At 45.2% G+C, this 14,456-nt stretch overlaps 1 protein-coding gene across 2 annotated transcripts in view; it reads right to left on the reverse strand.

Moving 5' to 3' along the window:
• Positions 1-12,350, reverse strand: part of arsb (arylsulfatase B) — an 85,765-nt gene extending 73,415 nt beyond the window's left edge. The window contains exons 1-2 of one of the 2 annotated variants that reach the window (XM_048595113.1): positions 12,036-12,147; positions 11,012-11,207 (exon numbers count right to left, since the gene is read on the reverse strand). In XM_048595113.1, coding sequence (XP_048451070.1) covers positions 11,012-11,131 — 120 coding nt within the window. In that variant the 5' untranslated portion in view covers positions 11,132-11,207; positions 12,036-12,147. Of the gene's footprint in view, positions 1-11,011; positions 11,208-12,035 lie in introns of both variants that reach the window. The other variant, XM_020523066.2, reaches the window with a different exon arrangement.
• Between the last annotated feature and the right edge of the window lie 2,106 nt (positions 12,351-14,456).

The following is a 14,456-nucleotide window of genomic DNA, read 5'->3' on the forward strand; positions in this document are numbered from 1 at the left end:
GAGAGGTATAGACAGGGTGGATAGCAAGAAGCTTTTTCCTCCAGAGTGGGGGACTCAATTACTAGGGATCACGATTTCAGGGTGAGAGGGGAAAAGTTTAAGGGAGATATGTGTGGAAAGTTCTTTGTGCAGAGGGTGGTGGATGCCTGGAATGCGTTGCCAGCGGAGGTGGTAGAGGCGGGCACGATAGCGTCATTTAAGATGTATCTAGACAGATACATGAATGGGCAGGGAGCAGAGGGATACAGATCCTTGGAAAATAGGTGACAGGTTTAGATAGAGGATCTGGATCGGCGCAGGCTTGGAGGGCCGAAGGGCCTGTTCCTGTGCTGTAATTTTCTTTGTTCTTTGTTCTAGAGAAACTGGTCCTATACTGAAGGCAGCAGGTCAGGATGGAGGTACATCACCACCTGCACAGAATGTAGAAGGATCATCTATTCCAGAGGACCGCTGTTCTCCAGCAGCAGCAGCAATGGGTCAGCAACAAGATACCACAGCAGCAGCTCTCACCCTGAGAAGGACACTTTAGAAATGAACAAATATCAGAGGAATTGTCAATGACCATGTGCAGGTGTACCATTAGGAAACCTGCAGTATTTAAAGACTATGCATGCAAAGCACATGCAGAAACTAACAAAAAGTGGAACTTCCACTAACACAGCATTTATTAACAAAACACCATTTTAATTGTGACCACGTATATTCGTAACTTGTAATGCCAACTTATAAAAATGTAACAAAAAATTTCCATGAACTATGAAAAGGGGAAAGTTTGGAGAAATGCAATTGTACCTCCTTGACTTGCCATAGTCGTGTGACTTCCAGCTCCATTGTAAATGCTTGTGCATGTCATAGTTGTTAAACATACATTGCTGGTAACATACATGATGCCAGAGTTAGATCAGTGCTGATCTCTGAGAGGGTTGTGGGGCTGGATTAGAGAGACAGGAGGGGCTTTGAAAATAAGGATGAGACTTTTAAAATCAAGACATGGCTGTCTTCTTTTGGTTCCCATTTAAGCAAACACAGCGTAGATAAAAGTGAGCAGGACTGGGTGAGAGTTTAGATATGGTAAACAGAATTTTGGATATCTATCCAATAATTGCGTGCAGATTATGGAAGACCACCTAGGGGTGTGCTGGAATTAGGTCTAGAGGTGACAAAGGCATGAAAGCTTCAGCAGATGAGCTGGGATTGGACAACACTGGGCAGTGTAACGAAGCTGGAAAAAGCTGTCTCAGACATATGAATGTGTGGTGTAGATAAGGAAATAATCTTGGATAGTCTCAAGTTAAGCCCCAGACAAGTCAAATAAAGAGCAGAGAACGAAGAACAATCTAGTACAAATAGCCATCAGATTACCAATTTAATTTCAGGGTAGTGGCGCCTGAACTGTGCAGTGAAAAGGCTTCAGCGATCTGTAGGTGGATCATTGATGGGTCAGAGTAAAGTGAACCTGATCTGAACAAGTTTCCCATTGCACCTGACTGGAGAAAGCATCAGAGAGACACTGGATAGGAATAGGGAAGAGTTGTGCTGCAGCAGCACCACCTAATGTTTTATTTTTGAACTGCTGCTGCTAATGGCTTGGGAAAAATCTGTTCACCTCACCACAAAGAAATTACACCATTATACTAAGAGTCCAACTCAGTGTCGATATTTGACGTGGTTTCTTGATCACAATTTCTTTTTTTTAATCCCTCACACTACAGTTCAGCAGGTGCAAGTGCTCAGAAGGGAATCAAATGGGAAAACCTGGCAAAGTAGAATGGCTCTGCAGCCTGGGATTGTAATGGAGCAGGGTGGACTGTAGAATTATGGGCCACCCCCTGCATCTCCAACAGGTCAACCTGCACCTCTTCGGATCCTCCCTCTGTCTCGTCTTTCACAGCATTCTCTGTTCGTGATCAACACAGGAGTTTCAAAGGCATTGTAAAATGTTCTTCTCAAAAACAAATCCACTAACGTAGCACCAGCTGATGAGAGATTCCAAACAGGAATATTAACAGAGGCACTTGTGTGATTGATTCCTTGGAGCTCTGAGTGCCAGATCCATGGAAAGCCCCTGGTGCCTGAGGGAACATGGCAAATGCAAGAGGGAACACCTTGGCTGTCTATATCCGGGGTCAACCTGACAAACTGTCCTGCTTTCCTGTAACAAGCTCCAGTGAACTCTCACATGCATTTGTGAACTGTCAATTGGGAGCTGCCTCACAAATCAACACAATAGAGTTTGAACAGAGACAGTGGCCAGAATGTTCAATGTCACTATGATCTTCAGCATCATGAGCATAGTATTCCCTTCCAAGCCAGGTAACTATTTCCTGCAGAAGGTGGCCCATATAGGTAACAACTTCATTTTCTTTCTTTTTCTACCCATAAGTGTTATCACACACAACTGACTGCCTTCCCACCATCAAAATGACTGATTCTTCTTTGCTTTCTTTTAAACTACTAACCACAACCATAAAAACCCTCATGTATCCAATTGAATATTCACAGACAAACCCATGATGCAAACATCAAAATGTGGGTGGTAGGGACAGCAGTAAGAGACAAAATCAAAATGGTGTTAGAGGGGAAGATAAAACACTGTATCTCCGTGGCGCCTACCTCTCTCTAAATGAATCGAGACCATTGATGGACTTCGCACACTTCTTTTCCAGGGACACCGAGGTTTGAACCTAACCACAGAGGATTGGCAGTCAGCAGAAATGAGCCCCTCCGCAGCCCGCTGCCTGGACATGTTTATAACCAGCCTGGCCTGGCCCAGGAGCAGACCCATGAGGAGGTCCTCTGATATGCCCACTCCCCTCTGCACCAGGTGTGAAAAGATCAGGAGCACAGGGCTCAAGTGCAACCAAAAACACAACAAAAGATTTTTCATATAACTAAAAAGGGGGTGCAAAAAGTCAAATCTCATAGGATCCAGGGTGAGCCAGCTAGATGTCACAAAATTGGTTTGGTCTTAGAAGACAGTAGCTGTCGAAGGGTGTTTTCTGAAATGGAGATCAGTAACTAGTGGTGTTCCACGGGGATCAATGCTGGGACCTTTGTTATTTGTAATGTATATAAATGATCTGGAGGTAGTCTGATTAGTAAATTTGTAGATGACACTAAAATTGGTGAAATTGCAGACAGTGAGGAGGATTGTGAAAGGATACAACGGGATATAGATAGTTTGCAGGTTTGGGCAGAGAAATGACAGATGGCGTTTAATCCAGATAAATGCAAGGTGATGCATTTTGAAAGATCAAATTCAGATGCAAATTACACATTAAAGGCAGAACCTTTAGGAGCATCGAAATACAGAGGGATTGGGTGTACAGGTCCATAGATCCTTGAAAGTGGCAACGCAAGTGGATAAGGTGGTCATGAAGGCATACTGCACCTTTCCCTTCATCGACCAGGGCAGTGAATATAAACATTGGCAAGCTGTGTTACAACTGTACAAAATACTTTAGTTAGGCCAAATTTGGAATATTGCATGCAGTTCTGGTTGCCACACTACCAGAGGATGTGAATGCTTTGGAGAGGGTGCAGAGAAGATTTACCAGGATGCTGCCTGGTCTAGAAAGTTTTAGTTATGAGGACAGGCTGGATAAACTCAGATTGTTTTCGCTGGAAGGCTGAGGGAGCGACCTGATAGAGGTCTACAAATTTATGAGAGGCATAGACAGGTTGGATCATCAGAGGCTTTTTCTCCAGGGCAGAAAGTCAATTATGAGAGGGCACAGGTTCAAGGAAAGCAGGAATGTTTAGGGGAGAAGTGCAGGGGAAGTTTCTCACAATGTTTCACACAAAGGGTGGTGGCTGCCTGGAATGCACTGCCAGTGGAGGTGGTGGAAGCAGGCACATTAGAAACATTTAAGGTGTATCCTGATAGACACATGAACATAAGGCAAACAGAGGGATACTTACTGCACATGGGGAGTAGCAGGTCTAAATAAGGACTAGGAATCGGTGCAGGTTTTGTGAGCTGAAGGGCCTGTTTTTGTGCCGTACTGCATTGTATAAATGCCCACAACCAATGTATACATGTCCGCAGACCTCACAGCACCACAAAATAAACTGTTGGGCTGGGTGTCCGTGAACTGCTGCAATCTGTAGTTATAAAGGACAGTCGTGTGCAACACCCTCCACCCCAGGTCCCTGAGAAAAACAGGGAGGACTCACATGGAGAGAGTCCTCCATAGGGGATCCGCACTGCCCAGCGATAAATAGGCATGCCAAGATGCGTCAGGGTGGTGGATGTAAGAGGTCAAGGTGGATGGTTTGCAGCAGCAGCCTGTACAAAAACCGCCAATTCACAAGCCTAAAGGACATACAACACATATCCATGAGGCAGCTCATGTTATGGGGCACAGGTGCCCAGGGGGAGGTAGGGGATCCTGCGGCCAATTTGAAATTCCATCTAGGCAGGGGTACACACACACAGACAGGATCCCACTGCACACCTGGTGCCCAATGTCGGATCTGAGCACCGCCGTTTTTAGGGAATCAGCCATGAACCGATCGCCCACCACTGCAGTGCATGCCAATTCCTGCGGCAGCATCCGGCCCAGGCCCCCGCCACCAGCACCTCCCGACCCTGGTCACCCCCGCAGCCACGGCCCTCCCCCTCCAACAACCACTCAGACCTGCGATGGTGGAGGTGCAGATTCCTGAGCAACGGCTCTCTGATGATAGCCGTGACTCCTGATGGTGGGAAGGCACAGCGCGAGTCAACCATGTCCCAGCCATTGATTAGGTCCTGGTATAGGACAGGCAGCATCCTGAGGGTGACCTGCAACCAGGAGCTGCATGTTGTAACTGAGGCGGCGCAGTCGGTGGAAAAAAATACGTCATCAGGACGTACTGCCTAGGAGGTGGCTCGGCGGAGAGGGATTCGCGACAGAGTCTGAAGATAGAAAGTGGAGGCACACCAGGGACTAAGTGCCCTTCTCAATACAGACACTCAGAACGTCTGCTGTGCCCCAGTCAATCTTCTTGTCCCACAAGAAATGAACTAACATCCTGTGGATTTTGTGACAAAACCAAAAGGAGGTGTCAAAGGGACCAGCCGGTAGCACAGTGTGGAGACCACCAGCTGGTTTATGACCAGCACACAACTCCTGTAAGACAGCACTTAGAGCAGTCCTGTCCAAAGGCCAAGGTGAACCGAGAGTTTGGCTTCCAGCTCCTGACAATTCGCCCCGGCCAGGATTCCTCAGCCAGGCTGAGTCAGACCCCAGACAGGGGAGATGGGTGGTGCTCCTTCTGAAACCCTGTAACTCCTCCAGAAAGAAATCTACCCGCCACGGGTCAACCAAGAGTCAGGAACATTTGGTCCAGCTGATCCTGGCAGAAGACACCGCCTGGCACTCGTGCATCCTCACCAGGTCAGCTGGGTTGGTGAATGTGAGGAACACATCATCAGCGTAAGGTGAAAGAACCACCACAGTGCCTGGCCCAGAAATCCTGACAACATCCTCTGCAAGGGGCGCAGGAAAGGCTCTGTACGCAGGGAATACAGCTGGCTGGAAAAGGGGCAGCCCTGATACAGCCTCCTCTCCCAAAGCAAAGGGGCACCATCAGGCACCCATTAACATTAGTCAGACACTCTGTCGGATGTCGGATGTCCTGGTGATTTATCCACCTTCATGCCCCTTTTCCAGTCAGCATGTCGGATCTGGATGACGAACTGCATCCTGGACCTGAATGCTCACAGATACTCGTGATCGACCCTGTCAAACACTTTCTCCTGGTCGAAAGATAGTAAAACGCTTGACAGACCAGCCCTCTATAAAAACAGGTCCCGGACCAGATGGATGTTGCTGTGGATCCTCCAGCCTGGGACCGTGTACGACTGGTCAGGGTGGATCATGTGGTCCTGCACGAATCCCAGACAAGACAACAACACCCTGGCAAAAACGTTGTAATCCGTGCTGAGGATGGACAGCAGATACCAGTTCTTAAGTAAACAAAGGTCCCCTGTCTTCGGCAGCAGCACAGTGACTGCCTTTTGCCAAGAAAGGGGCAGCTTTCCAGCAACAAAACATTCCTCCAGCATCCACACATAGTCGCTCCCGAAAATGTCCCAGAATGTCCTGAACAACTCACATTATTTACTTGAAACAAAGATGGTGGTCACCCTATGATTCAGTGCCAGTAATGTCAGATGTAGTTCATTGAGAACAAAATACTTGCCCCAAGTTACCAAGTCAGCAATATACTGTCGAAGGACAATGTCAACAAACTCATCTCAATCCCTTGATGATTGGGAGTTCAATTCTAACCACAGAACTTGAGCACATAATCTAGGCTGGCACTTCGGTGTAATAGGGAAGGAGTTATACGCAGTTATAGGTATCATAATTGAGATGTGACACTGAGATCTCATCTGCCTGTTCAGGTTAGGCAAATGATTATTACACTATTCAAAGAAGGCAGATACGATGAGCCAAATGGCCTTGAACAGCACTGTAATAATTCTAAGAATCTGCTTGTCAGTGATCAAACCAAGACTTTTCTCTCAACCAACGGCAAATAGAACAACTGACCTTTCAACTCTCAGATTTTGTGGGATCCTGTTATGGGAAAGTAACACTCCTTTCTTCTGGTATATGCTCAGACACTCAGAGTCATTTGCTAGAAAAGCTGAATGGCATGAAGGTGGATAAATCACCAGGACCAGATGGACTACACCCCAGAGTTCTTAAGGAGATAGGTGAAGAGATAGTGGAGGCGTTAGTGGTGATCTTTCAGGATTGCTAGAGTCCCTGTTTAAAAAGGGAGTAAGGCAAAAGACTGAAATTACAGGCCGATTAGCCTAACCTCAGTCATGGGTAAGATTTTAGAGTATATTGTGAAGGATGGGATTTCTGAATACTTGGAAGTGCATGGTAAAATAGGGCAAAGTTTCATCAAGGGGAGATCATGCCTGACAAATCTGTTAGAATTCTTTGAGGAAGTAACAAGCAGATTAGGCCAAGGAGAGCCAATGGATGTTATCTACCTGGACTTCCAGAAGGCTTTTGACAAGGTGCCGCACAGGAGGCTGCTGAGTAAGATAAGGGCCCATAGTGTTAGAGGCAAGGTCCTAGAATGGATAGAAGTTTGGCTATCTGGCAGAAAACAGAGAGTGGGGTTAAAAGAGTCTTTCACGGGATGGCAGCCGGTTACAAGTGGTGTTCTGTAAGGGTCAGTGTTGGGACCACAACTTTTCACTTTATACATTAATGATCTAGATGAAGGAACTGAGGGCATTCTGGCTAAGTTTGAAGATGACACAAAGATAGGTAGAGGGACAGGAAGTATTGACGAGGTGGCAGAAGGATTTGGACAGGTTAGGAGAATGGGCAAAGAAGTGTCAGATGGAGTACAACGTTGGAAAGTGTGAGGTCCTGTGCTTTGGTAAGAAGAATAGAGGTATGGACTATTTTCTAAATGGGGAGAAAATTCAGAAGTCTGAAGTGCAAAGAGACTTGGGAGTTCTAGTCCAGGATTCTCTCAAGGTAAACTTGCAGGTTCAGTCAGTAGTTAGGAAGGCAAATGCAACTTTGGCATTTATTTTGATGGGACTTGAATATAAAAGCAGAGATGTACTTCTGAGGATTTATAAGGCCCTGGTCAGGCCACATTTGGAATATTGTGTGCAGTTTTGGGCTCCATATCTTAGGAAGAATGTACTGGCCCTGGATTGGGTTCAGAGGAAGTTCACAAGAATGGTCCCACAAATGAAAAACTTAACAAATGAGGAACATTTGAGGACTCTGGGTCTATACTTGATGGAGTTTAGAAGGATTGGGGGGGTCTGAAAACTGAATGGCCTGGACAGAGTGGATATTGGGAAGATATTTCCATTGGTTGGACAGATTAGGACCTGAGGGCACAGCCTTAGAGTAAAGGGAAGACCTTTTAGAACGGAGATAAGGAGAAACTTCTTCAGCCACAGAATGGTGAATCTGTGGAATTCACTGCCACAGAAGGCTGTGGGGGCCAGGTCATTGAGTGTATTTAAGATAGAGATAGATAGGTTCTTGATTGTCAAGGGGATCAAGGGTTATGGGAGAAAACAGGAGAATGGGGTTGAGAAACTTACTAGCCATGATTGAGTGGCAGAGCAGACTCGATTGGCCGAATGGCCTAATTTCTGCTCGTATGTTTTATGCTCTAATGGTCTTATTATAAATGTTGTTCTTATGTCACACTTCTGTGTGCTATCCAATGAGAAACGATATCTTTGCTAATTATTTACAATTGTAGCAGACTCAGGGTTTCAGATTTTTAATTTGATGGATTTCGTTACTAAATTTGGCTGATTATAAGAGGTTTTTTACAATTCATTAATACTGCTTGTTAAACAAAGTCAAGATGCAATTTTATACAAAATCTATTGGCTTTGAATTAAGCCATTGAGATGTTAGATGATGTAACACAACTTCAGCAGTATTACGAAATTATGTGGTTGTCAGCCAGTAACAGACATCTAAATAGAAACAGAAGAATAAGGAATTATTAAATCAGTAGTTAATAATGGTTACATATTATTTCTATCAATATACTACCTGCAGTTTAAAAGGGCTGTTAGAAGCAGATTGTGGGACACTTAGGAATAAAGGCCTGATAAGGCGAACTCTCTGAAAGACGTTGTCAGGTTCAAATGGTCACCAGGTTTTATAGGTAACCTACTCTAGCCTACAGCCAAACCCTGCTGTTATCCACAGTAGTACTCTGCTCTGCTAGCATCTCCGCTTTATTGCACTGCTGTCACAAAATTATGTTCCGTGGACCAAATCCACTGAGTTGGTTTCTTGTCCTCATGATAAAGTCCCCACATTCTATCTCCGACTGTGTCAATTTCTAATTCTTGGTCTCCTTCTGGAACCTCAGGTTTTACTAATCTGATTGAACTTCTTTTCACTGTAAGCTGAAGTAGCTGATCTGGTCCTAACTCATTACAATCCTGCACTGGGTTCGACTCGGTTGCTGCTTCAGTATCACACTGCAACAAAAACAGAAGTTGCTGGAAAAGCTCAGCAGGTCTGGCAGCATCTGTGAAGAAAAAAATCAGAGTTAACGTTCCAAGTCCAGTGACCCTTCCTCAGAACTAGGTCACCGGACCCAAAACGTTAACTCTTATTTTCTTCACAGCTGCCAGACCTGCTGAGCTTTTTCAGCAACTTCTGTTTTTGTTCCTGATTTACAGCATCCGCAGTTCTTTCGGTTTTTATTCAGCATCACGCTGATTTATTTACATATTTAATAGGTTATGCATTTTATTGTTTTAAAAGGGTCCATGTTAAAAGAATAATTTGCTGACAATAATCACTGGGTTGGGCAGGCTGGTCTGCTTGTTCACCTCCGGGGTGCGGCTATCTGAATAACTGTCTTTGTCCCAGTCCTCAGGCATCGACTTCATTTATTCCACAGAACTATTCCAGGACTTTGCTCTTTCACGTTTGGCTGCTTCCCCTGATCTTGTCTCTCAGTCGTCACATTGTCTCCCTCAACTACACTAATCCCGTTGCTTTATCTTTAACTGTGCTCCCCGGTTCTTCGATTTCAGTCCCACAGCTTCTTGGTGCATTATTGGCACCAGCGTCAATATCTAAACCAGCCACTGCCACCAGATGCAGAGATCAGTCTCTGCTAGCTCATAGAATCATAGAATCCCTACAGTGTGGAAGCAGGCTATTCAGCCCATCAAGTCCACACCGACTGTCCGAACAGCATCCCACCCAGACAGCCCCCACCCTATCCCTGTCACCCTGCATTTCCCATGGTTAATCCACCCATCCTATCTCTGTAACTCTGCATTTCCCATGGTTAATCCATCTACCCTATACCTGTCACCCTGCATTTCCCATGGTTAATCCATCTACCCTATATCCCTGTCACCCTGCATTTCCAATGGCTAATCCATCTACCCTATCCCTGTCACCCTGCATTTACCATGGCTAATCCATCTACCCTATCCCTGTAACCCTGCATTTCCAATGGCTAATCCATCTACCCTATCCCTGTCGCCCTGCATTTCCAATGGCTAATCCATCTACTTTATCCCTGTAACCCTGCATTTCCAATGGCTAATCCATCTACCCTACCCCTGTAACTCTGCATTTCCAATGGCTAATCCATCTACCCTATCCCTGTAATCCTGCATTTACCATGGTTAATCTACCTAGCCCGCACATCTTTGGACAGTGGGAGAAATCCGAAGCACCTGGAGGAAACCCACACAGACGCGGGGAGCATGATGCGCAAACTGCACTTAGTCGCCTGAGGGTGGAATCGAATGCCCTGGCCCTGTGGGACAGCAGTGCCGCCCCATATGCAGCGCTGCCCCATATGCAGCTTTACCTTCATTGTCTCTTTCGGGACCCGAAATGTCAACTTTCCTGCTCCACTGATGCTGCCTGGCCTGCTGCGTTCATCCAGCTCCACAGTGTGTTATCTTTGTCTCTTTCCATGTTGTGCAACCTCCAGTTGTGATAGTCTAGCCCTTAACAGTTACTATAAGCCCACAAGAGCAGGGCAGAGGCTTGGAATTCCGAACTCACCCGCTGACTGGTGAAATCAGAAGTGTAATGAAATTCCTTCCACGTTAAAAAAGAATCAACAGCATCCAGGACAACGCAGCCCACTAGACTGGCACCCCAACCACCATTTTAAATATTCTTTTTCCCCACCACTGACAGTGGCAGAGTGTATTATATGATGCCGAACGAAAATAATTGCCCTAAACTATTTCCTCTCCTCTAGTACAGTCCCTGACCTTCCAGATCCACCATCAACAGTCTGATCCTCCAGTGTCGCTGTATCATCAGTCTCTTGTGAAGCAGCCAGTCGAGGCAGAATTATTATTTGCTCTGGACACTCTGCCCAACAACAGGTTTACAATACTGCCATCGATTGCAACCTCCCTCACTGCCACAGTTGAGCAAGATCATTTGCAAACTCGCGACCCCATTTAATCCTGAGCTGTGCTTCTAAACCCACAGCATCTCTATGGTAACAAAACACCTACCTGCACGTCCAGAAATGACCCATTGCTGCCTCGGGCCACTTGCTGCTGTAACCTTAAACCCAGGCCAGCCTCTCGGTCCCCAGCGTCTGCAGGCATCAGCTCATCCAGCTCCCTGTTCATGTTAGCACATCTTACTCTCAAATTGCTTTGTGTCCCTGTGCGGCTTTGCAAAATAACAGTTTGAAGGTGCTGCGTACTGAAAACAAGGGGGATTATTTTCCAGTTACTCCTTCCAGCACTGACCCCCGAACAGGTAAAAGTTCTCAACACATCATTAAAGTCCCTCTGTAGCATCACTCTAACCATCTCAACAACATTTGAGTCCTACCGCCCATCCTCGAATACGTCCTCCCCCCACTCACCCTGTCTTCAACCATTCAGTTCCTAAACTGAAATTTCCTAAACGTCTACACATTTAATAAAATAAATTAAATCTTACCCAAACCATGACTCTAATTTTCATTACCCTTAACTATTTCACATCCTCTACATTTTCATTTTTTAAAAATAAAAATCCTCCATTTTCTTGCTCTAAATCTCGATTTTCTCTTCTCATTCTCGGGATGGGCAAAACACAAATTCTGGGTAAGAGGAAATTCCTGCAGATGCTGGAATCTGTACTGAAAACACACATGCTGGAGATCAGTGGATCAGACAGCATCCATGGAGACAGAGCAAGCTAACGGTTCGAGTCTAGATGACACTTCACTGTTGTCTCCATGGATGCTGCCTGACACGCTGTGATCTCCAGCATTTGTTGTTTTCACACACAATTCTGGGATTTTGTTAAAGGGTTTCACAATACCAGAAGTCCGCAGTTAACTATATCTTTAAGACAGCGCATCTTCTCCGAGATCAAACATTTTTGCAAAGCTATCCTTTAGATAGTTATTACCATCATCCCTAACTTTACTCACAAGCTCCTATACGATATCCCCGTGTTGGAAATGTTAGAAGTCTCGATCTAATTAAATGTCGATGTGAATAGCAGAAAGTCTCCTGAAAGTGACTGCTTTGTCCCTACCTGGTACCTGCCGGTCAGTAACTGGCTGCGTGAAGGTGTACACAGGGGCTGGACATAGTAGTTTTCCAGCCTGACCCCCTGAGCTGAGAGCTTGTCCAGAACCGGCGTTCGGATCTGAGAGCCGTGGTACCCGATATCGTTCCAGCCATAATCGTCGGCCAGAACGAAGATGATGTGCGGCTGGGAAGTTTCCGAGATGGAAAGGACAACGGAAAAGACAAGCAAGCGGAACACAAAACACGGCCTCATTGACCCAGTTTCACACTTCAGCCGCATCCAACACCCGGAAGGCAGCAGTTTACAGCCGCACCGTCACATGACTGGTCCCGTGATCGTTTCATGTTTCATTGATGTATCCAATACACTCAAAAAAGATTGCAACATTGTTGCCGTATTCATACAGGTTAATGCCCATGTTTGACCATTTAAAAATAAATAAATACTGTCGGTTAATTCATCCATTCGTGCACTGTAACGTTTACTGTAACTTAGTCCCTTATGAAGCAAAATGCTCCCTCACTCAGTTTTATAACTGTATAAGAACATGGGACGGCTCTTTGTTCCTTAGTGATAATGTGAGCCAGGAGGTCTGAGTTCAAGTCCCACCCGCTCCAGAGGTGTGTCAGAGTATCTGTAATAGGCTGATTAAAAATGGGAACCGGGAAATAGGAGCAGTAAGCAATTCGACTCTCTCAGATCTGACCTGTCATACAACTAGATCATGCCTTCTACCTCAAGGCTATTTTCTCTGCACTGTCACTTCATATCTTTAATATCCAGAAATCAGTCTCTGCCTCGAACACACTTAATGACTGAGCCTCCTGTGGAATAGAGAATTCCAGGCTGTCAGCGAAGAATTCTCCATTTTAAATACATGTCCCCTCGTTTTAAAACTGTGTCCCACAAGGTGAAACATCCTTTCAGCATCCACCTTGTTAAGATCCCCCAGGATCTTATATCTTTCAATAGGATCAACTGACATTCTTGTAAACTCTGTTGTAACCCACCCAGCCTGTCTAATCTTTCATCATAAGACACCAACCACTAGCAACACCTGCCCTGAAATAACTCCTCGGAGGCCGCTATCCCCTCACCAAGTCACCCTTTACTTACATGTGGAGAGTCCTTGGCACTGATCCAGCTCGCAGAGTGAGCCGGGTGCCTGACACTCCTGTTCTGACCTGTCAGCCAGGGCTCCCTGATTGGACCCAATAAACAGCCCCAATCAGGGAACTAATATTCTATGAGGTCCACCTAGCTGACCTCATTACAATCACCACATCACCCATCCCAGTTGTCAAATTAAAACAACCCACCTATTCCAAGTGTTAGTCTTCTCCGAATTGCAAATACATTTACATCCTTCCTTAAATAAGGAGACCAATAGTGCACACAGTGTACCAGATGGGATCTCACCAGCATTCCACACAACTGTACAGCAAAACATCACCACTTTTATAATAAAAACAGAAAGCACTCGAGAATTCTGAAGAAGGTGATATGTGATTGAAATGTTGACTCTGTTTCTCTCTCCACAGATGATGTCATTCCTGCTGTGTTTCTCCAGAACTTTTGAGTTTTTCTTTCAGATTTACAGCATTCACAGTATTTTGCTCTTATTGTTACTTTTACTCCTCTTTAATAAATGCCACCTTTCCATGTGCCTTCCAAGTCACTTGCTGTACCTACACATTTTGTGATTCATTTGCATGATAACCACATCACGCTGTATCCCAGAGTTATGCAATCTCCCTTCATTTAAATCAAAGCTGTTTTTCCATTCTACTGTCAAAATGAGCATGGAATTATAGTCTTAGAGCATGGACACAGACCCTTTGGTCCAATTAGTCCATGCCGACCACGGTCTCAAATGAAACCAGTCCCACCTGCCTACACTTGGCCCATATCCCTCCAAACGTTTTCTATTGGTGCACGTATCCAAATTTCTTTTAAATGTTGTAACTGTACCTGCATCCACCACTTTCTCTGGTAATTCATTCCACATACAAACCACTCTCTGTAAAAAAGTTACCCCTTGTGTCCTTTTTAAATCTTTCTGCTCTCGCCTTAAAGTTATGCCCCTTAGTTTTGTATACCCCCACCCTAGGGAAAAGATCCTTGTTATTCATCTTATCTATGCCTCTCATGATTTTATAAATCTCAATAAGGTCACTCCTCAACCTCCTACACTCCAGTGAAAAACGTCCCAGTCTTTCCAGCCAATTTTTACAATTCAAAACCTCTATTCCCAGCAACATCCTGGTAATTCTCTTCTCAACCCTCTCTATTTTAATGATATCCTTCCTATAGCAGGGTCACCAGAACTGGACACAGTATTCCAGAAAAGGCCTTATCTGTAAAACCTCAATATGACATCCTAACTCCTATACTCAAAGTTCACATTTTCCCACATTAAACACT

Source organism: Rhincodon typus, chromosome 3, assembly GCF_021869965.1.
Source record: "Rhincodon typus isolate 14 chromosome 3, sRhiTyp1.1, whole genome shotgun sequence".
In the NCBI taxonomy this organism is placed as follows: Eukaryota; Metazoa; Chordata; class Chondrichthyes; order Orectolobiformes; family Rhincodontidae; genus Rhincodon; species Rhincodon typus.